Genomic DNA, 23,001 nt, shown 5'->3' with positions numbered 1-23,001 from the left:
AAAGAAATACATGCAAAAAAACTAAAAAGGTATTTACTAAGTCAGAAAAGTCACATTTTTCTAATGACAAAAATTTCTGATTATCTAGTATCATTCTGTATAACCTATTTAGTAATTTTCTTGTTACAGTGCTTAGCATAGTGTTACAAAATTTTAAATTAAATGTTTAGTAAATGCTTTTATGAAGAAGCATGCTGCTCTCTGGGCTTCCCAGGTGGCGCAGTGGTAAAGAATCCACCTGCCAGTGCAAGAGATGCAAGAGATGTGGGTTCAATCCCTGTGTCAGGAAGATCCCCTGGAAAATGGCAAATGGCAGCTGGCTCCAGTATTCTTACAGTTGTTATTTTTCATTGCATTAAAGTATTACCAAAAAAATTGTAATTTAAATTGCATTAAAACCACAAATTAATTTAAGGATGAATTTACAATATTGAGTTCTGTCTAAGAACAGAGTATATATTTCCAGTTACTCTAAAATTGCATGGACAGAGGTGCCTGACAGGCTACAGTTGATGGGGTTGCAGAGAGTCAGACACTGAATGAGCAACTAAGCAGACATGCACGCATGTACAAACCTTAAGACATCCAAATTGTATCCCTTTGTATCTGCTTTTGAGTCTTATTAAACTATTATTATAACCTATAATCAGTGTAAAATCTTACCTTTTTTTTTTTCACCTTTTAAATGGGCTTGTATTGAAATAGGTTACAGCAAAATCCTTGGTGGTCCATTGGTTAAGACTCTACCCTTCCACTTCAGGGGGGTGTGTGTTTGATTCCCAGTCAGGGAACTATTATAAGATCCACATGCCGCTTGGCACAGCTTAAAAAAAATTTACAATTTCATTTAATACAGAATGTAGAATTACAGCTTAGGTAAATCTCTCCACATGTTGACTGTTTCTAATTTTTCATTTCTGTGAGCAAGAAACACTCAATTTTTAAAATAGATTTAGCTTTTTACCCCTGTATTTAATTTTGGGAGGAAAATCCAAGAAAAATAAATCAGGCCATGGGCAATTTTATGACATCTTTTATACTCTAGCCAGAGAACAGTCTGAAGATACATACAGTTTTACAACAAGGGCCTGACTATTTCTTTTCTTATGTCTCAGATAACTTTAGGTTTTGTTGTTTAGATTATTTTTTGTAGTTTAATATGTGTGAAGTGGGTTTTTTTTTTAATATTAAAATTTATTCAGTTAGTAGTGAGAATCTTTTTTCCCTGAGTGCTGATTTGATCTTTGTTGTTACCTAAATTATCTGTATCCTTTTGCCCCATAATAGAAGATGGGTAAATGTTGTAGACATTAAGTTTTATCTGTCATAATTACTGCAGGTATTGCTTCCATTTGTTTTATATCCTTTTACTCTTACAGTTGTTATTTTTCATTGCATTAAAGTATGTTTTACAAAACCAGATCTGTTGATTTGTTGCTTATGCTTTCTTTTATTGACCCAAATTTAATCTCTTTCCCACAGATGAGATAAATAGGCTCTTCCGTTTTCTCCAGTATTATTTGAATGCTTAGTTCTTCATGTATTTAGAATTACTCATAATGTGTAGTGTGGATATGTTTTTCTCCACATTATCCTCAGTTTTTCTGACAATATTTAAATAAGGATTTTCTGCACTTTAAGCACTTTTGAGATTTGATCATTATTTTGGTCTTTCTAGTCTCGTGGATCTTCTTGTATTTTTTTTAAATTGTGGTAAATATACATAACAAAATTAATAATTTTAACCATTTTCAGTATATCATTCCATAGCATTAAGTACATTTACAATGTTGCACAGTCATCCTTCACCACTATCCTCTACTATCCTTATTTGATATAGTTCTACTTTAAGCTGAAACACGATTGCTATTAACCTCAGGTTGTTTAAATTTCTGAATTCCACTTGCCCTGTCCATAGGGGATATAAAGATATACCAGTTGTGTTTTAAGATGGTTGTGGAGATAAAATTAAGTAAGACAACGAATGTAAAAATATGTAGTGGGTTTTACATGCTCAGTAATCAATAGGTCTCTTATCCTTCCCACTGTAGTTAGTTTTCAAGACTGATGTAGGACTGATCTTCCTTAATTGACTTTGTTATTCTCCTCCAAGGTACCCATCATTATTTTTGTCTAATTTCAGTAAGAAGTTTGTACATATTAGAATAAACCTTTATTTATTTGAAACATCCTATATAGATTCTATAGATTATGATACCCAAATTAGCATTTAGTATCATCCCACTGATACTTACTACTAAGTACTGTTCTGCAAGAGACCATTGATATGTTTTCTTATGTTTCTGGAGCCATTTTCGTTACATCTTTTCTGATTTTGCTTTATGAGGCCTCCTAGTTTATAAATTTAATTTGAAGAGATATCGTTAGGCTTTATGTTGGTACTTTGGGTGTTAGGACACTTGTTTCTAAATTAATTGATAGATCCCCTTTAGAAGATTTCAGTTACTGTTGAATAATAGTACTTGAAGCAGTTTTCTTCAAGCCACATAGAAGAGGGTATTTTGCTATTTGTTTTCATTCTTCATTGTATATGTGTAATTATATTTGAGGACAGCATAGTAAACATTTGCCAGTTACCTACTTCTTGATAACTTCTTCAGGCTACTGATGCTTATAACTATCCTTGCTGAGGTTTATTTAATTTGGGGAAGCAGGCTGTTCATTTTCCCCGGGGAAACTTCGATAGCCTTTTCTCCTCCAGGGGATCTTCCCGACCCAGGGGTCGAACCTATGTCTCTTACGTCTCCTGAATTTGCAGGCAGGTTCTTTACCACTGGCACCACCTTTAGTTATAGTTTTTCCAGATTTCTGCCCATGAAGGCATGTGGATATAAACTCTCTCCAAAAATGGTAAAGAGGTTTAATTAAAAGTCAGTAGTAAGAATTGAAACTGGAAAATTATGAAAAACTGTTACTATCCAAATGCTTAAAAATGAAAGTACTTGAAACAAATGCTTGAAAGTACTTAAAACAAAAAATGCACTCAGGATTTATTTTGTTTGACTGTTTGAGTAAGTTGTAATTACATTCATTTACAGTACATTAAGAATCTGCTTTCCACTTCCAAGTCAAGCCATTGTATATTATTGGATATTTTAATTCAGAAGATATTGAATATTTCAAAAAATGAGATGGTTGGATAGCATCACTGACTCAATGGACATGAGTTTGACCAAGCCCTAGGAGTTGGTGATAGACAGGGAAGCCTGGCATGCTGCAGTCTTCCATGGGTTGGAAAGAGTCGGACACAACTGAGCGACTAAACTGAACTGAATTTAAAAAGATGAATCTCACTGATTGTAAAATAATGTCAGGTTATACTAATGGTTAAAAGAAACACCCCCAAAACAAAAAGACAAAATATGCAGTTAAACTTCAGAGCCAGTACACGAAAGTAAGAAAACTAAGATTTGTATGGTAATTCTGTACTTTTATTGTTATCAAGTACTGGAGCACCTTGTCTGTGTTATACAGCACTTTCATTTGGTGGTTAGTAAATGTGACTTTCTATTGTAAGCATGTGCCACTTGTAGAAAATGATGTAAGGTCTTAATAGTAAAAGTTTTATTAGCACATTGATAAATGCTAGGAACATGATAAATACTTGTGTTCTTTTTTAGTATAGTTCACGTATTTAACAAATTATTGGAAAGAAGGAAGAATACTATACTGATGGAAAGTATCTTACATGGGTCTCCCCTGGTACCTCAGCTGGTAAAGAATCCGCCTGCAATTCAGGAGACCCCCGTTTGATTCCTGGGTCAGGAAGATCCCCTGGAGAAGGGATAGGCTACCCACTCCAGGATTCTTGGGCTTCCCTGGTGGCTCCGACAGTGAAGAATCCACCTGCAGTGCGGGAGATCTGGGTTTGATCCTGGGGGTGGAAAGATCCCCTGGAGGAGGGCATGGAAACCCACTCCAGTATTCTTGCCTGGAGAATCCTCAGGGACAGAGGAGCCTTGCAGGTCACAAAGAGTTGGACACGACTGAGCAACTAACCACAGTACATCTCAGTATCTTACACGCATGCTGCGATGGAATCACATATGTTATAGTCATTATTAAGATATTTTATATACAAGTGTACCAGAGTATGTTTACAGACTTCACATATATCACATGCCAGCAGAATCCCAGAAATTCTGCAGCACTAAGTCCTATGCATCCTTTGTAGTTTGCTTTTTTTGTTCATTGTAAAATTATTGGTGTTCATAGATTACTTCATTTTTAAAGTTTTTTTAAATGTAAAAATTATCTATGATCCTTTATTCTTCTCAGTTGAAAAATGAAAAAGATAAAGGTAATTTTTAAGATGGAAACAACCAAGGGTACTTATTTTCAAAGAAAAAAGTAGAATTAGAAAGGATTGTCTTCCAGCTGTTCTCTTAACGAAAGTTTTCTTGCAACCTGCCATAGGATTTATCTCAAGAAAACTAGGAAGCTATTCCCTTTCTGTTGTAAAATCACTGTAGTATTACCATATTTCTAAAAAGCAAAATTCAAGATTTTACCATTTAGTTTTGTATGGCTTGAGAATTTATTTCCCTGCTATTAAGAGTAGTATCTCTTTTAAAACCCATGACCCCTTTGATCTATAAAAGAGATCTGTGTTCTTTAATATTGTTCATATTTTTAAAATAAAGAAAATAAGGAAAGCACATGTTATTGAGTACAGTACCCTCTTTTTTTTTTTTTTAACACTATTTTTCTTCCCTTCCTCTTGCTCAGGAGTAGATTTATAACCCTTCCTTCGAGAGGAAGACTATCCCTTTACTCTCCTTTGCTGAGAATCTACTGATTAGAGATTCAATCATTACAGTTACAGCCTTCAATTAAGTAAGACATAGAATATTATCACTTTTTGTTTAGGTGAGAGCTGATCACACAAAATTTTAACAAATAGGGTATTTAAAGGCATTACATTTCTCTAATGATTTGGTGCTATTTTCCTGTTTCAGGATAAAGTCATATATGTGCATTATGTACACTGGCTCTGTAAAAATCCCATAGAGACAAGACATTTCATTTTAAAACTAAAACAGATATAAGCTGGTAAAACATTAAAACGTTTCATCTTTCATAATTGTGAATCAGTTTCACGTCACGTTGGTTATGCTCTCCTGAGCAGAGCAAAACAAGTGCAGGGGAGACAGCTCCTGTGAGCTTTAGTTGTTGCGCACTGTGATTCTGCAGCACTAGTCATCTACGTCATGTAGTTTGAGAACTTAGCTTTTGAGGCTCTGTGGACGAGCTACACGTGAGTGCATTGAGCATCAAGTGCTTCTGACCTTCAAACTTTTTTTTCTTTTGACATTTTAGATCAGGGCAGGGAGGAAAGCTGTGTCAGAGCTGGACAGTTGCGCATCTGATTGTATCCCTTACACGTGTTCTCTCTCCTTTCCCCATTCTGGAGCCCCTAAAGTATGTTGTATTGTACCAGGATAGAGCAGTAGAAGTGGAGTGGTGGTAAATTGGCACGATTGAAGTTTTTCAGTTCCCTTTTTATTCATTACATCTGCAACAAGATTCTCTACTTGATTTATTTAGCTTTGTATGTTAAGTTGGTTAAAGTGGTTGGTAAAAAGTGAAAACAGGTGTGACCTTAATTAAAAGCAAAAACAATCACGTGTTTTGGAGAAGTAGTATTCTCATTTTTGTTAAATAGAAATGAGGAGTTTTTAGTTTCTATAATTATGTCGTTTTCTAACATCTTTCTGTTCTGGCAGCAGGACACAATAAGGTGTTCTTACCAGTAAGTGTGGGCTCCCCGGTGGCTTAGCTGGTAAAGAATCTGCCTGCAGCGCAGGGGACCCTGTTTGATCCCTGGGTCAGGAAGATCCCCTGGAGAAGGGAAAGGCTGCCCACTCCAGTGTTCTGGCCTGGAGAATTTCATAGACATAGACTCTTTGGGGTCGCAAAGAGTCGGACACGACTGAGCCACTTTCACTTTCTTTTTTTCATCAGTAAGCGTGGGGCTTAGAGCTCTGTTTTTCTTCTTAGTCTGGAAATCAGAACAGGAAGAGCAGGGGCTGAGAAAGGAAAGGCTTTACTTTAATAACTGATTAAGTAGTACATTTAGTGGGGCTCGTAATTTCAGGATAAAATGGATCCTAGCTCTCATTTTTATTCTCCTTAATTCTGTGATTCAATATTTCACTTTATTTATTTGCATTATTAAAACAGATCCAAAAGAGTTGAATTTTCCTTTATGTTAATTACATATATACAGATGGTTGTGAAAGTATTCACTCGATGTTTCGGTTTACCTTCTATTTAAAGTGATCCTGTGTATGTTAGCAGTTATGTAAATAGTCCATGTTAAAGCAGGCTGGATGTTATCATAAGTTGTTGACTGGGTCGGCTAATGTTTAAAATTTTTAATATAACCCAGATTTTTAAAAAATTGTGTCTTAGTTCATTAACATGGCTGTTATAGTGTTTAATGCCTTGGACACTATAGTAACCATGTTTTAAGTACAGCAGAAGTGGTTCCACGTGTTGGCTTTTGCAAGGTATTATAAAGTCGGGTAAACCTACCTGACTTGGTGCAGCATGTCAATTTTGAAAAGCCACGTGCAGATTTGAGATTAGAGCTCACGTAGAAAGATTGAGGTAACAAAATATTTTAAAAATTATTCTCTGATGGCCTCAATGATAATGCTGTAAGAGTACATAAAGAGTTGAATCCCCGTTCTTTTTAAAACAGATTGTGAAGACCGCTGGAAGACACTTGCGATTCAGTCACAAAAGTGTATTAAAGAAATATTGGTCCTGATGGAAGAAGAGCAAGATTTACCAGAGCAACCAGTAAGTGTTTCTTTTAACAATTTAAAATTGATTGTAGAAAGGCTAATTTTAAGAGACTTTAAATTTATTCAGTTATACTACAGATTCTAAGTTAGAAATAAAATTGAGGAAAGGACTCCTTAATAATATTCTAAGAAAACAGTGTTCTTAAATTTATATTTTGCTGACTTCATGCCAGAGTCTGCTTAGAAAATTCAGCTTTACAAAATAAGTATTGTATTTAGAAATGCCATTTTAAAAAAGCAGTGGCTAATTTGCAGCAATGGATGGACCTAGAGATTGTCAAATTGAGTGAAGTAAGTTGGACAAAGAAGAAATATTATGTGACATCCTTTTTGCTGCTGCTGCTAAAACATGACTGTCGCTTCAGTCATGTCTGACTCTTTGGGACCCTACAGACTGTAGCCTGTCAGGCTCCTCTGTCCATGGGATTCTCCACACAAGAATACTGGAACAGAGTTGTCCTGTCCTCCTCCAGGGGATCTTCCCGACCCAGAGATCGAACCCACATCTCTTACGTCTCCTGCTTTGGCAGGCAAATTCTTTACCACTAGCACCACCTGGGAAGCCCCAACAACCCTTATTTGTAAAATCTAAAAAGAAATGATACCAATGAACTTACTTATAAAACAAAACAGACTCACAGTCTTACGGTTGTCTGTAGAGAAAGAAGGTGTGAAGGGATAGTTAGGGAGTTTGGGATGGACGTGTACACACTTATATTTAAAATGGATAACCAACAAGGCTCCACTGTATAACTCAGGGAACTGTGCTCAGTGTTAGATGGGAGGGGATTTGGGGGAAGAATGGATGTGTCTATATGTATGGCTGAGTCCTTTTGTTGTCCACGTGAAACTATCACAGCATTGTTGATCAGCTATACTCCAATATAAAATAAATTGTTGTCGTTTTTAAAGCAATGGTATTCTTCAAGTTTTTAGAAAATAAAAGAGGACGTTTACCAAACAGTATATACCATTTCTGCTAGAAAATCTAGTTTTATTTTTGCCTAAATTTCCCAAAGTAGTAATAGTTGAAGAAAATATAATTTGACCACTGGCTAATTCTTTAAAATAGATAAGCCCCTTGAGAATAAGTTGAATTCTTAATTTCTTTTAAATATTTAAGATAAATTAATTTTAAATTACTTGAATGCCTCAGATTTATTGCCTTACCATGGTTTCTTTCTTTTTTTTTGGTCTTTTTAAGTTTTTTTTTTTTTTTTTTTAAACCCATAGCATTTAAAAAAGGAAGACATAGTAATCATTCTCTTAAAATACTTTTTTGTTAAAGAATTTTTTCCTTTTAGTTCAGCTTCTTTTTCTGAAATAAGATAAATACTGATTCAATTTGCTCTCCTAAATAAGCCTCTTGCATTTTATTTTAAGAGAATAGTGAGTGGTACATTTTTACCTCTCAGTAAAAGTCCAGCCTAAAAAACTTTGAATTTTGAAAGCAAATAACAGAGTATGTTTTTCATGTTCTAGATGTATTCTTTACATCAGTGGAAGATGATCACCTGCTTCCATTTAAATGATAAAGTCCTCTAATATATTTTAAGTATTTTACTTCATGTTGAGACACGCATATTAGTGATTCCTTTCCTATTACTCTTTTAGTCCCTTCATTTGAGTATAAAGCTAGGAAGACCTAAGCACTTGGTAAAATGACCTTTTGAAACATTTAAAATGTCATTCCCCTATACCTGGTGGAACATTAATAATCAGGGAAATGGTAGGGTTAAAAATCATCCTCAGCGATGTATCAAAGATACACACTGTAAGAACAAATAGCTAAATTAGAGACACTGAATGTACCAAGGAAGATTGTGTCATTGAGTTTTTAATGTTGTAAGAAAAACGTCTAGTCATAGTTTCAAAAGGCTTATGTAACTATTGACATGCTGCTGAAATGAGTATTGTTAGTTGCTCCTTACCTATTTAAGGTAGTGAGAATTGTGAAGCTGACCTGTTGGTGAGTCATTTTTCCCCCTTCTGCTTCATTTCCTTGTCGTTCTGTTCAGTTTCTATAACATGATGTGCAATACCTGATTGTTATTTCAGAGAGAGGTGAGAAATTAAAGTGGTTTAAAAGCAGATTTTCTGGGAATTCCTGGTGGTCCAGTGGCTGGGAATCTCCACTTCCACTAACAGGGGCGTGGGTGTGATACCTGAGACTAAGATCTCACAAGCCACGTGGTACAGCCAAAAAAAATTTTTTAATTAAAAAAATAAAAATTTTCTGCTGACTGTAAATGGTGATTGTCATGGGACATATATATATATATTTTCAGTTGGTTTGTACCTGGGTCTTAATTTATAGATGTGACTGAGTGACAACACAAAGAGGTCAGTGCCATTGAGAGAAGAGTTGACTGTTACAATTCTCTTAGAAATAAGAGACATAGCATGCCACAAAGGGTCCCAGGGAGAGCACCAGTGTCATTCAGGAGGCAGAGACGCATGGAGCAATCCTAGAATGTATCGTAGGGGAATGCATAGGCCACAGTCTTAATTGAGGTTTCTAAGGGCAAGGTACAAAAAAGATCTTATGAGCCAGATAATCACGATGATGTGATCACTCACCTAGAGCCAGACATCCTGAAATGTGAAGTCAAGTGGGCCTTAGAAAGCATCACTACGAACAAAGCTAGTGGAGGTGATGGAATTCCAGTTGAGCTATTTCAAATCCTGAAAGATGATGCTGTGAAAGTGCTACACTCAGTATGCCAGCAAATCTGGAAAACTCAGCAGTGGCCACAGCACTGGAAAAGGGCAGTTTTCATTCCAATCCCAAAGAAAGGCAATGCCAAAGAATACTCAAACTACTGCATAGTTGCACTCATCTCACACGCTAGTAAAGTAATGCTCAAAACTCTCCAAGCCAGGCTTCAGGAATACATGAACCGTGAGCTTCCAGATGTTCAAGCTGGTTTTAGAAAAGGCAGAGGAACCAGAGATCAAACTGTCAACATCTGCTGGATCATTGAGAAAGCAAGAGAGTTCCAGAAAAACATCTATTTCTGCTTTATTGACTATGCCAAAGCCTTTGACTGTGTGGATCACAATAAACTGTGGAAAATTCTAAAAGAGATGGGAATACCAGACCACCTGACCTGCCCCTTGAGAAACCTATATGCAGGTCAGGAAGCAACAGTTAGAACTGGACATGGAACAACAGACTGGTTCCAAATAGGAAAAGGAGTACGCCAAGGCTGTATCTTGTCATCCTGCTTATTTAACTTATATGCAGAGCACATTATGAGAAATGCTGGGCTGGAAGAAGCACAAGCTGGAGTCAGGATTGCTGGGAGAAATATCAATAACCTCAGATATGCAGATGACACCACCCTTATGGCAGAAAGTGAAGAGGAACTCAAAAGCCTCTCGATGAAAGTGAAAGAGGAGAGTGAAAAAGTTGGCTTAAAGCTCAACATTCAGAAAACGAAGATCATGGCATCTGGTCCCATCACTTCATAGAAAATAGATGGGGAAACAGTGAAAGCAGTGTCAGACTTTATTTTGGGGGGGGCTCCAAAATCACTGCAGATGATGATTGCAGCCATGAAATTAAAAGACGCTTACTCCTTGGAAGGAAAGTTATGACCAGCCTAGATAGCATATTAAAAAGCAGAGACATTACTTTGCTAACAATGGTCCGTCTAGTCAAGGCTATGGTTTTTCCAGTGGTCATGTATGGATGTGAGAGTTAGACTGTGAAGAAAGCTGAGCACTGAAGAATTGAACTGTGAACTGAGGAATTGATGTTTTTGAACTGTGGTGTTGGAGAAGACTCTTGAGAGTCCCTTGGACAGCAAGGAGGTCCAACCAGTCCATCCTAAAGGAGATCAGTCCTGAGTGTTCATTGGAAGGACTGATGCTGGAGCTGAAACTCCAATACTTTGGCCACTTCATGTGAAGAGTTGACTCATTGGAAAAGACTCTGATGCTGGGAGGGATTGGGGGCAGGAGAATGGGACGACAGAGGATGAGATGGCTGGATGGCATCACCGACTCGATGAGTTTGGGTAAACTCCGGGAGTTGGTAATGGACAGGGACGCTTGGCGTGCTGCAATTCAGCACGCCAGGGGTCACAAAGAGTCGGACACAACTGAGCGACTGAACTGAACAGGCAAGGTAAGGCAAGGTAATTGTTTATTTAGGATTGGAGGTTTGAGGTACAGAAACTATCACTAGGTATCTGGCCCTGGGTTTATTTAGAGCAGGGGAATATAGTTCAGAATATGGTTCAAAATATAGGCTCTGGATTGCAGGGGAGATGTAAGCAACTTTGGCTCTTAGTTTGGCCCTGTGATTAATGGGTGCAAAATAGATAAATACAGAAAATGTAGAACATGTATTAACTGTTAAAAATAACTAGGATAAGAAGAGTTAATGTCAGATGTTGAGGAAAATTTTCAGAGACTGTAGTAGAGATCTAAAGCTTCAGTGGAAAGAATGGTTCTATCCCAAGTTGATAATGATAAAGTCATGATTTTTTTAAATTTGATTTTATTGAGGTGTGGTTGGTACATAATGTGTTAGTTTCTGGTGTACTGCAAAGTGATTCAGTTATACATATGTATAATACTTTGCATCTGTTAATCACCAACTCCCAGTCCACCCCTCTTCCACTCCCCTCTCCCTTGGCAACCACAAGTCTGTGCTTTATGTTTGTGGGTCTGTTTCTGTTTCATAGATAAATTCATTTGTATCATGTTTTAGATTCCAAACATATAAGTGATTTGGTGTCTGGTAAGGGCCTGCTTCCACATCTGACATTAACTCTTCTTATCCTAGTTATTTTTAACAGTTAATACATGTTCTACATTTTCTGTATTTATCTATTTTGCACCCATTAATCACAGGGCCAAACTAAGAGCCAAAGTTGCTTACATCTCCCCTGCAATCCAGAGCCTATATTTTGAACCATATTCTGAACTATATTCCCCTGCTCTAAATAAACCCAGGGCCAGATACCTAGTGATAGTTTCTGTACCTCAAACCTCCAATCCTAAATAAACAATTACCCTGCCTTACCTTGCCTGTTCAGTTCAGTCGCTCAGTTGTGTCCGACTCTTCGTGACCCCGGCGTACTGAATTGCAGCACGCCAGGCCTCCCTGCTTCATAGACTGCTATATTTTTGCTGTATAGCAAAGGAGGTCTCCTTTATAAGGGCACTAATCGAATTCGTGAGGGCTTCACCCTCATAATCTTATCACCCCAAAAGTCCCACTTTCACATTTTATCATATTGGGGATAAAATTTCAAAATATGAATTGGTGGGGGAGGGGTGAGGGGAATACATTCAGTCTGCAGCATCCTGAACCAGGGAGGGGAAAAAGACTAGTGAATATTTGTGTGTGAATCTACCATAGTCTTTTCTTCGGTTCACCTATTTGATTTTCTGACGTAAAAAACAATATGTGACTCCTTTCCCCATACATTTCTCTTAAGAGAAACAGCCCCGAATTCCATCTATTGCCACATCCAGATCAAGTCCAGGATCTGATGCTCACTAGTTTCTACTGGATCCAGTTGTGACCTCTTTTGAACTGGTAGCCTGTGACCTTGAAAAGACATATTTCTTGCCTCCCATTGCAAGTCATGCTCCATATGCAGTGATGGAACAGGCAGTTGTCTCTGACCCAGGTATTTACCTTTCTAGTCATTTGAAATGCTTATTCTCACCCCCTATATGCTGATTTCCTTATGTCAAGTTCTGGAAGTCAAATTAATAATTAGATGACTATTGGTAAGGGCTTCCCTGGTGGCTCAGATGATAAAAAATCTGCCTGAAATGTAGGAGACCTGGGTTCGATCTCTGGGTTGGGAAGATCCCCTGGAGAAGGGAATGGCAACCCACTCCAGTATTCTTGCCTGAAGAATTCCATGGATAGAGAGCCCTGGCAGGCTGCAGTCCACGGGCTCGCAAAGAGTCAAACTCAACTGAGCCACTAACGTTGCCACTGCCCATTGGTAAGTATGATCAAAGAAAATAATATTAAATTTGTGTGTGTGTGTAATTTCATCTAGGTTATGATCAAACTCTTTCCCCTACTAGAACATACAGTATAACTTTCTAGTAAAGAGAATGATATGCTTTGTTGGACAGTGGTGGATAAATTTTGACACAGACGTCTTCCTTTTTAAGACTTCATGCAGACTTCTGTTGGATTTATTGTTCCCAAGATTACAGTTTATCAAGCTCTAGTATGACTTAGCCTCTTGTTAAAACTTAAGAAGCATAATAATTATATACTTGTAAGGCATCTCAGAATAATTCTGGAGTGACATTTGAGATCCATAATGTAATTTTCTTATCTAGAAAGTGGTATTTCTTAATATAACAATTGTATATCACTTTGTCTTTTCATAAACTGCTCGCTCATTCTTTCTCTCCCTATCCACTCCCCTTCACCAGTTTCATTTTCAGAGCAGGTCTTTGAAGTAGATAGTCACGTTTGATTTTCAGAGAGGTAGACACACAGTGAATTAACTCTCAGCACTGAGCCTTGAACCTGTATATTCTGAATTCATATGTTGTGTTATTTGTATTCCTTTGCTCTGCTATATTTAAAGCATGATTTTTATTGTTGTTGTTATGTTTTTAAGCAGAGGCACAAATAGAACTCTGATTCATGAATTTGTCAGTATATCTTCCTTTAGTAACCTTTAGTTATAACATGCCCATAAGATAATGTCATTTTTTTTTTCTTCGCAAACTTCTAATTTTTAGTAGGAGAATTATGTATTCCATAGAAGCCAATATTACAAAACAAAACAGCCCTCCTGGCTTAATCTTCCCCACCCTGCCTTGCTATGAACCACAGCTTGAAAACCAGAGGCAGCTTCACTTCCTAGGTCCTTCCAGCTCTAACTTTGTACAGCATTGTTTTCCCCTTGAGAAATTATCATGGACCCTTCAAAACAAGTAAACCGAAGGCAAGATATCATCTCTAAAGAGTCAGTTCAGACACCATTGTTTTAAGAAGGCAAGTGGAAAATCGGCAGCGTGTCCCACTGGAATCTTTCAGCTACCAAGAGTTTCATTTCTGGTAAAAAAATATAGAAACAGTAGCTGTTCTTGGAGGACCTGTGGTTTGGTTCTGGACCTCCTCGTGGAGCCGACTGGTGTCCCTGAGGACGAGGAGGACAGAGGACTCTGCTCAGAGCCTCGGTGAGCTCATACGCAAGTTTCTGATCTCCAGTTCCAACTGTTTGGCCTGGACCTCGCGCTGGGTCACCAGCTCCCGGAGCCTTCGGATCTCGTCTTGTTGCCGATAGAACATCTGCAGCAGCTCGTTCTCTGTCTTTGGTGGGGGGCATTCGAAGACGTCACAGCCATCTGAGAGCCAGGTTCTCTTCTCCTCCTGTTTGTATTCGGCCGCCCACCTGGGCGCCTTCTCCTCTAGCAGGGAGAAGGGTCTCCGGCCATCCTCTACAACCAGCCTTTCCGTCTGGTTGAAGAGATGAGGCGAGGTGGGGGCCGTGGGCACGGAGAGGGTTCTCTCGGAGGGCAGAGGCTGCGGGCTCAGAGGCTCGGCACCAGGCCTAAGGGACATCAGGACGGGCTCTTTATTCATCCCACTGAGCCACTCCTGGGCTGTCAGAGAGGGCTGGGCACTGGCCATGGGCGGGTAGATGTCCTCTTGGTAGGATTCTGACCGTCGGGGTACAATCATGGAAACGGGCTCGATGAGGCTTTTGGTTGTGATCAACTTGTAGAAACGGAACATCTCACAGGAGGACACGTCAAGACCTCTCTTTGGCATAACACCGATCCCCTTCTGTGGATTATAGGAGTGGTATTCCGTCAGGTAGTTCAGGTGAGGTTTGTTGGCACTGATCTCATAGTAGTGGATGTTCCTGTCTCCCTTCCCCACCACGTAGAGCATGTTGGTGTCTTCATCATAGAAGGGAAATAGCACACCTGAGGAGCCATCGAGGTCCACCTCTGTGACAGGCACAGAGAGGTCATCCTGGTCCCAGAGGGCCATCTGACAGTTGTTCCACCGGGATGTGCCTGTGGACAGCAGCTTCTTCAGGTTCCCCAGAAATAGCACTTTGTTGGCCCGGTGCCCTTTATAGTTGGCTTCCTGGAGGACGGACCCTGCTTGGGGGTCTAGAACCCGAATCTTACGGTCTTTACACGCGGTGGCCAGCAGGCTGCCGTTGGTGTTGAAGGACATGGAGAGGATCACGTCTTGGTGACAGTTAATTGTCTTCACGGGGCTCATGATTACAGACTCCTCTGAATCCAGGTTCCAGACCATCACCTTGTAGTCATAGCCGGAGCTGAAGAGGATGTTGGCAGCTGTGGGGTGCCACTCCACAAGGCCCACTTTGCGGGCATGGCCCACCAGCTCTTTCCTGAAGGCTGTGAGGTTCTTGGTCAGCAGCTGCTTGGGGATGTCCCAGATTTTAATCGTGGCATCTTCAGAACAGGAGGCGATCTCAAAGTCATTGAAAGGGTTCCATTTGACATCTAAGACATTCCCTCTGTGCCCACACACCTTTGGGTAGTGGGGGTCCAACTTTCCTGTCTGGTGCAAGGGGATGATGAGGAAGGCACCCCCACCAGTACACTCAGTCACGACTGCAATGATGTGGGGGTTCACAGCACAGAAATGATTGTCTTGGACGCTGTGGGTGATGGGCACAGAGTCGTAGCAGTTCTCCTTGCTGGCTGGTTTGCCAAAGACGTGGCGGAACTTGGAGCTCCGGTACTGGGGGTTCCATGACATCTGCCTGGTGAAGTGCGTGCGCAGAGCCAACCTCGGGAGCAGCGCTCGGTGAACCTGGGCTGGTGGAGTAATTCCTTAGGCTTCTCCAAGATAATGTCATTTTTTAAATGACAGCTGTATTCATTGAGATATAATTCACATCCATTTTAAAGTATCCAATAGGATGGTTTTTAGTATATTCACAGAGTTTTGCAGCTGTCACCAGAGTTGATCTTGGAACACTTTCATCACTCCAAAAAGAAACTGTACCCATTAGCAGTCACCCCTCAATTCTGCCCTCGCCCAAATCCTAGGCAACTACTAATTTACTTTCCTGTTGACCTTTTGTGAGTATTTCATATAAATGGAGTTATATAGTATGTGGTCCTTTGTGACTGGCTCCTTTCACTTGGCATGATCTTTTCAAAGTTTATCTGTGTTAGCACATGCAAGTATTGATACTTCATTCCCTTTTATTGCTGAATGTTTCGATATGGATTTATTTTATCATTCATCATTTTTATTTGTCATTATTGTGTTTATCCATTCATCTATTCATGGACACTGGGTTTCCCCTTTTTTGCTATTTTGAATAATGCTGATATGAACATTCATGTCCAGACCTTTGTGTGGATATATGTTTTCATTTCTCTTTGGTTATATAGTCAGGAATGGAATGGCTGGATTATATGTTAGCTTTATGTTTAACTGTTTGAGAAACTGCTAGACTGTTTTCCAAAGTAGCTGCACTGTTTTACTTTTTGTCCATTTCTGGATTGTATTATTTGAACCCATCCTTCTGTAATCCAATGAAATCTGTATCCTTTGAGTTAGTTTAAGGATAACTAATAGTTTATTAGTTTAGTTTAATAGGATAGTTTAATGCCTCTATGCCAAGGTACCATATTTCCTATCCCTGACTTACAGGAGGACAGAATTGCCTAAATCAAGGCGAACAGTGGGTCATGAAAGGTACAGAATTAGCTGGGAGCACATTTTCCACCCCCTGACTTCTTTGTTTGGTAGACAGGTCTTTAGGTTCATTTTCCCTGTTTCTATTTGTGTGTATGTACTTTACTGAGGGAGAAGGCAATGGCAACCCACTCCAGTACTCTTGCCTGGAAAATCCCACGGGTGGAGGAGCCTGGTGGGCTGCAGTCCATGGGGTCGCTAAGAGTCGGACACAACTGAGCGACTTCACTTTGACTTTTCACTTGCATGCACTGGAGAAGGAAATGGCAACCCACTCCAGTGTTCTTGCCTGGAGAATCCCAGGGACGGGGGAGCCTGGTGGATTGGCATCTCTGGGGTCGCGCAGAGTCGGACACGACTGAAGTGACTTAGCAGCAGCAGCAGCACTCTACTGAGCTGGCAGTGTAGTAGGTAAAAAATGAAAAAGCATAGTTCTTCCTTGAAGGCCATTATGAATATATTTTAAAATTTTGCTCCAGGGCTTTTTTTTTTTTTTTTTTTTTGAGAGTTTTCTAGCTAAATTTGTACTCTGTGGCTCTAATAAAATGAAGACTGTGATAAGTTAGATTCTTCATTGCTCCAGTTTTCTTTGTATGAGTTACTGTTTGTAAACCATAGACTGTTTTAACTTCATTTCTTTGACTGCAGAGAGTCTTTGGGTGAGCTAAGCATAAATTCATCACCACTATTGGAAAATTACTTTATTATCTGGCATTATGTAAATACTGTCATCTTCAGGTGGGAAGGATAGCACTTTTTCTTATAAGAGCCTGTATTAAGTTGAATTTTTCTTGTCTTAAGCCTTGCAGTTTCCAGTCAAAACAGTTTTCCAGCATTATTATATGAGTGCATTTTTCTCCCATACCTTTCATTGAGGTTATGTCACATATTTGTAATACAGTTAAATTCTTTTGTCACAGTGTATATACCGTCCTGTAATCGCTTTACCTCCTGGTTGGTTTATGGTTATCTTTTATCATATGGAAGTTTTGAATTTTTGTAAAATCAACCTATTTTCTCCTTTATGGCTTTTTAATTTAATATCATGTTTACTAAGGGTTTATCTACCTCAGAGGTTTTGTTTTTGTTTCCTTTTTCTTCATGTACTTTTGTAATTTTGTTTGTAAACATAGAGGATTTTTTAATACCCCTTATTAATTTTATCTTTATTGGCACCTATGGAAAGTTAAGGCATCATTATATAATGTCAGTTGATATGCCATAAGCAAGGATCCAAGAATATTTGGTTCTATTTATTTTGTCATGTTTTCTCATGAAGAATAGATGTCCATGAGAAATTGAATGGACCTGGGATTTATGTTGTATTTATTATTTACTTTGAAATTTTAAATTTAATCATATTTAATAGCTATATTCCCACCTAATATGTTTGTTTAAAATTGTTTATTAGCAGGGACTTCCCTGGTAGTCCGGCAGTTAAGACTCCCAATGCAGGGGGCGCAGGTTCAGTCCTTCGTTGGGAAACCAAGATCCTGCGTGCTGCACACCATGGCCTAAAAAAAAAATTGTTCAGCAGATTTTCTGCCTCGGTGCATACCTAACTCCTTGTAGTGGGTTGGCAGTACTCTCTGTACTTTGAGAACTTGAAATAACTTTTTTTAAGTATTCATAATTTGTATGGCTCAGCACACTAAGCTTACTTCTGTAACTAGTTATTGTAATTCAAAAACTCTAAAATCAGATTCTTTGTAATATTTAAAACAACAACAACAGGGAAAACCATTAGTAATGTTAACCATAGATCTTCCATTTGTGACTTCTTAAACTGTTTCAATGGAAATACTTTTACCTTAGAAGGATTTAGAGAAGATGAAAATATGGGAAAAAACAGAATAGTGTGAAGCATATTTTTTAAATTACTGGTAACCTGATAGGAATTTATTTTTATTTTTGGTATGTAAGTAATACAAAGATAAAGATATTTCTATTAAATAAATGGTTAGATGATTGCAAAATTACCATACTTACTGTTTGAAAATATATTTATGTGTCTGTTAAAATTTTAAAGTAACCGGTTTGATTTCAAGTTTGGATACCTTATCCTGGTAAACATTCTGTGTTGAGTAAAAATCCTGGTAAACCTTTTATTTTACCTTGAGTTTAGAAGACACTGTTTTCATTAAAAAGAAAAAAAAGAGCCCCATGTGAAAAACAAGTCCATCTTTAAAATATATCAGGGGTTAATGAAATAAATCTAAGTCTAAGCAAGACAAAAGGAAACAGTTACCCTGTAATTTATTAGTTAATCTGAGGCTGCCATTTGAGTAGCTAGATGATTTTAAAAACAGATCATGACATTGATGCTTTTGTGTATTTATTTTACAGGTGAAGAAAGCCAAGATGCAGGAATCAGGAGAGCAGACTTTAAGGTATACAAAGTTGAATTTCTTTTTAATGACCTACTTATAATTTGTTTTTACCTGCTGACCAGTATGTGGACATGATTTGGATTGACTTACCCTCATTTTGGTTTTCATCATCAGTTTTTATTGTTTTGAAATTATTTGATTTAAGGTGAAAATTATCCTCTTAAACTTTGTCCTTAAAGTTTGTTCTTGAAACACATAGTGCTGAATTTTTCTCCTTGTTTATTCATTATTTATTCAGCATGATGTACCAATCTCATGTTATCACTCAGATCCTGTGATATGTGAAGGAGACACAATGGTGAATATTCTTCAGTTATGTATACAGTATACATAATAGGAAAAATAGAAATAAAATCCAAGGAGTTAATCCTTAATTACCAAATGGACATGGAACACCTTAATCATTAGCTCTGCTCCCCTTCCAGAAAAGAGACAGCTTCTTTGCATGTCATACTCTGGCTTCCACAGCACCATGATTTTCAGTTGTCCACAGTTCTTACCTCTTGCTGTTTGTCTACCAGCCAGATGAACCAATAACCAATAGCCCTCTAACATCTTAATTTCAAGAATCCTAATCTTACACCTCACACACTAGCATTCCAGCTCATTTATTCTATTATCATACTAGCCCTGTGTCTTACTCTGCTGCTGCTGCTGCTAAGTCACTTTAGGTGTGTCCGACTCTGTGTGACCCCATAGACGGCAGCCCACCAGGCTCCCCTGTCCCTGGGATTCTCCAGGCAAGAACACTGGAGTGGGTTTCTATTTCCTTCTCCAGTGCATGAAAGTGAAAAGTGAAAGTGAAGTCGCTCAGTCGGGTGGACTCTTCACAGCCCCATGGACTGCAGCCTACCAGGCTCCTCTGCCCATGGGATTTTCCAGGCAAGAGTACTGGAGTGGGGTGCCATCGCCTTCTCCCGTGTCTTACTCTATACTTCCACTTATAATGACAATGATCTATCATATTTTCACTGTCAGGCATTGACCCTTCCCTCAAAAAAGACCTCCGTATCTTCCTGTGCTGCTCAAAAGATAAGATCTATTACTTTAATCAGTTTCTTAGAAACATTCGTAACCTCCTCTCCCTTTTCCCTGTCATCCTTCCCTAGCCTAACCTAGTGTTTTAAAACCCTAGTTAAACCCTCCTATTCACCTATTTCATACTTATTCCCAATCATCTGAACACTTTATAGGAAAACACAAAGCTGCTCACTGGTCAGTTTCCAGTCACGATTACATCTCAGTGGGCACTTAAACATTCTTGGTGATGCAGTCACTCTTCCTGGTTTATTTCACAGTGGTAAAATTGTTTCTCTCTCTCTCTCTTTTTTTTAAATGTATTTCCACCCCGGTAAGGGGCTGGAGCCGAGCTGTGTCTCGCGGGCCTTAAGGTCCGGAGCGGGCGAGGCGCGGCCGGGCCCCGCGGCCCGCCCTTCTCCCCCGCCATCCGCCAAAATTGTTTCTCTTTCCTCCTTACCTTCCTTCATTCCTTCTCTCCTTTCCTCCCTGCCTCTCAGCCTGCCTTCCTTTCTTCTTGCCTCCCTCCCTCCCTTTTTCCCTCCTGATGCTGCCTCTCCTCACCCCTCCCCTTCCATTTACTCAGCTGGGGATCTGGCTCCCTAACGCAAAGAGAAATCAGAAGTGGATAGGAACTGCCTTACTTGTCTTATCACCGAATCTACCCCCTTAACTGCTTCACTGCTTCTCTCTAATATTCTCTGCATCCCTTTTCTCTGAAGTTAATTCCCTTGCTCATCTCTCTCCAGTTGTACAATGGAGCCTATCAGCTTCATCTTTTCCTGCTATTATTCCTTCTGTCTCCTTCAGCAACTGCTTTATCGTGATAAAATACGAATAACCTAAACTTCACCGTTCCAGTCATTTTTCAGTGTATAACCCAGTGGCACTAAGTGCATTCACACTGTTGGGCAGTCATTACCATCTATCTCCAGAACTTTTTTTATCTTCTTAAACTGAAACTTTGTATTCATCAGACTCGCCATTTCCCCCTTGTTCTAGCTCCTGGCAACCATCGTTCTGTTCTGTCTCTACGATTTTGACTACTCTAAGTACCCTGTATTAGCAGGGTCATAAAGTATTTGTCTTTCTGTGACTTGTTTCATTTAGCCTGATGTCTTAATGGATTATCCATTTGTAGTGTGTGGCAGAGTTTCCTTCCTTATTAAAGCTGAATAATGTTCCGTAGTAGTCCATACCACGTTTTGTTTATCCATTCATTGCTTGATTGTGTTCATTATTGTCAAGAGTTTCACTGAATGAGAAAGAGGTATTTGTGATGCTTATTTTTAGAGTTTGGGTGTTTTTGCTCTTTTTTTGGAGGAGGGAAGTTTTATTTTGGAGCATTTTTGTTTCCATCATACACATGTTATTAAGTAAATTTTATATAATGAGGATAATCATATTTTGAGGTAGTAATTTTTCTAGATATAATTTCAAATATTTAACAAAGTGCTAGAGTTAATTCACTGTCTTGGTGCTTTTGTTTCTGTTCAATCTCTAGATACTTAGTTGAATACGTAGGAGATTTTGCTGTAAGAATCCAGGACCATGGGGTTTTAGGAACTTGTCCATTGTATACCAGACCGTACAAGATAATATTATCTTCTACAATACAAGATCTAGAAATAGTCTTTCAACAGTTGGTATAACAATGATCCCCAGACTTATTCAGACTAGTCTTACACATAGAAGACCAGTCATTATAGTCAGAAATGTGAAGTTCTTGTCTGGGTTTATACAGTTCTCCTTGGAATCCTATTTAATTAGGCATAAGATGGGGCTCAGAAGTCTGTATTTTTACCAATCATTCAGGTAATTATAAGAAATAAGCCATTTTGGGAAACAGTGATACAACTGCTTAGTATGATTTCTTACCCATACCTTTCAATTCCCATAGTCATATGTTGGTTACTATATTAAGTGCTGTTTTGAAAGTACAGACATTTGAGTAAATAGATTAAGATAAACTTCATCTGGAGATTTACTTTTTAAAATTAGTTACATCTGAGGAAAAATTGAACATTGAGAATATACCAGGGAAAAAACTTTCATTGATACTATGCTTGAATATTAGAGGTTCATTCAGAAAAGGTATGAGAGCTTTAAGAATTTTGGTGCTTTGTACTTTTTTTTATAAGTAACATTTCTTTTTAAATTTTTCTATGTAGAAACTATTCTTACTGTTTATTAGTCTTATCTTTCCAAAAAAAGAAAAACTGGAAAAAAAATTTTTTTGATGATGGCATAGTGTTCCCTTGTATGAGGATACTTTACATTACCCAGTTCTTTAACCAGTCGGACACTGGTTTCCAAAATTTTATATAACAAATCATGTTGCAATGAAAATACTTCTTGATTAGTTTATACACATTAGTTCCAGTTACTCACCCACCATGAATATGTAACCATAGTTCTTTTCATACTTCTCCAACATAGTGTCACAAACTTTTTGTCTTTGCTAACTTAATAAGTGAAAATAAAGTTTTATTCTAGTCTTTAAAAAAACTCATATCTTTCCCAGTATGTGGCGTATCTGCGACAGCGTTCTCCGCTTCTTCCTAGAGTATAGAACAGCAAAGCGGATTTCTTGCTGCGGGAACATGAATGTGGGAAGGATGCCTGAACTGGGGAGAAGCTGTATTATAATAGTACTGGCCACAGTTACATTGTGTTTACTCTCTTCTAGTCTTTGCTCTAAATACTTTTCCTATATTGACTCATTAATCCCTATGACAGCCTTGAAAGGTAGGTTCTATAATTATCCCTCATTGACAGTTGAAAAAACTGGAGTACAGAGAAGTTCAGTGACTTGCCTAAAGCCATAAAGCTAGTTTTAACAAAGTGCAATATGAGCTCAAGCAGTCTGGTTCCAGAGTCTGCACCCTTAAGTGCTGTACTATACTAGTGGTTGAGGGAATATGGGGAGAGATGGAAAGTAAGGTAAAGGAAGAAGGAGAACGTTGTGAAAGATCAAAGGGTAATCTCCATTTCAGAATCTCACTGAGGATCTTCCCAACACTCAAGTATCTAACATAATGATTTATCCTCCTAGTTTATATGACTT

General features: G+C 38.5%; 2 protein-coding genes across 5 annotated transcripts in view; one reads left to right on the top strand and one right to left on the bottom strand.

The window, feature by feature from the left end:
- The window catches only part of EYA3 (EYA transcriptional coactivator and phosphatase 3), a 95,910-nt gene that overhangs the window by 14,908 nt on the left and 58,001 nt on the right, over window positions 1-23,001 (top strand). For all 4 annotated transcript variants that reach the window (XM_040229780.1, XM_040229779.1, XM_040229778.1 and 1 more), the window contains exons 2-3: window positions 6,728-6,828; window positions 18,874-18,917. In XM_040229780.1, the coding sequence (XP_040085714.1) occupies window positions 6,796-6,828; window positions 18,874-18,917 (77 nt within the window). In that variant the 5' untranslated portion in view covers window positions 6,728-6,795. The remainder of the gene's footprint in view (window positions 1-6,727; window positions 6,829-18,873; window positions 18,918-23,001) is intronic.
- Window positions 13,897-15,646, bottom strand: LOC120855131 (coronin-2A-like). The gene has a single exon (XM_040229792.1). The coding sequence runs from the start codon at window positions 15,574-15,576 to the stop codon at window positions 13,999-14,001; it is 1,578 nt and encodes a 525-aa protein (XP_040085726.1). The 5' UTR covers window positions 15,577-15,646; the 3' UTR covers window positions 13,897-13,998.

This window comes from Oryx dammah, unplaced genomic scaffold (assembly GCF_014754425.2).
Source record: "Oryx dammah isolate SB20612 unplaced genomic scaffold, SCBI_Odam_1.1 HiC_scaffold_27, whole genome shotgun sequence".
In the NCBI taxonomy this organism is placed as follows: Eukaryota; Metazoa; Chordata; class Mammalia; order Artiodactyla; family Bovidae; genus Oryx; species Oryx dammah.
This window is presented reverse-complemented; position numbering and strand designations above follow the sequence as displayed.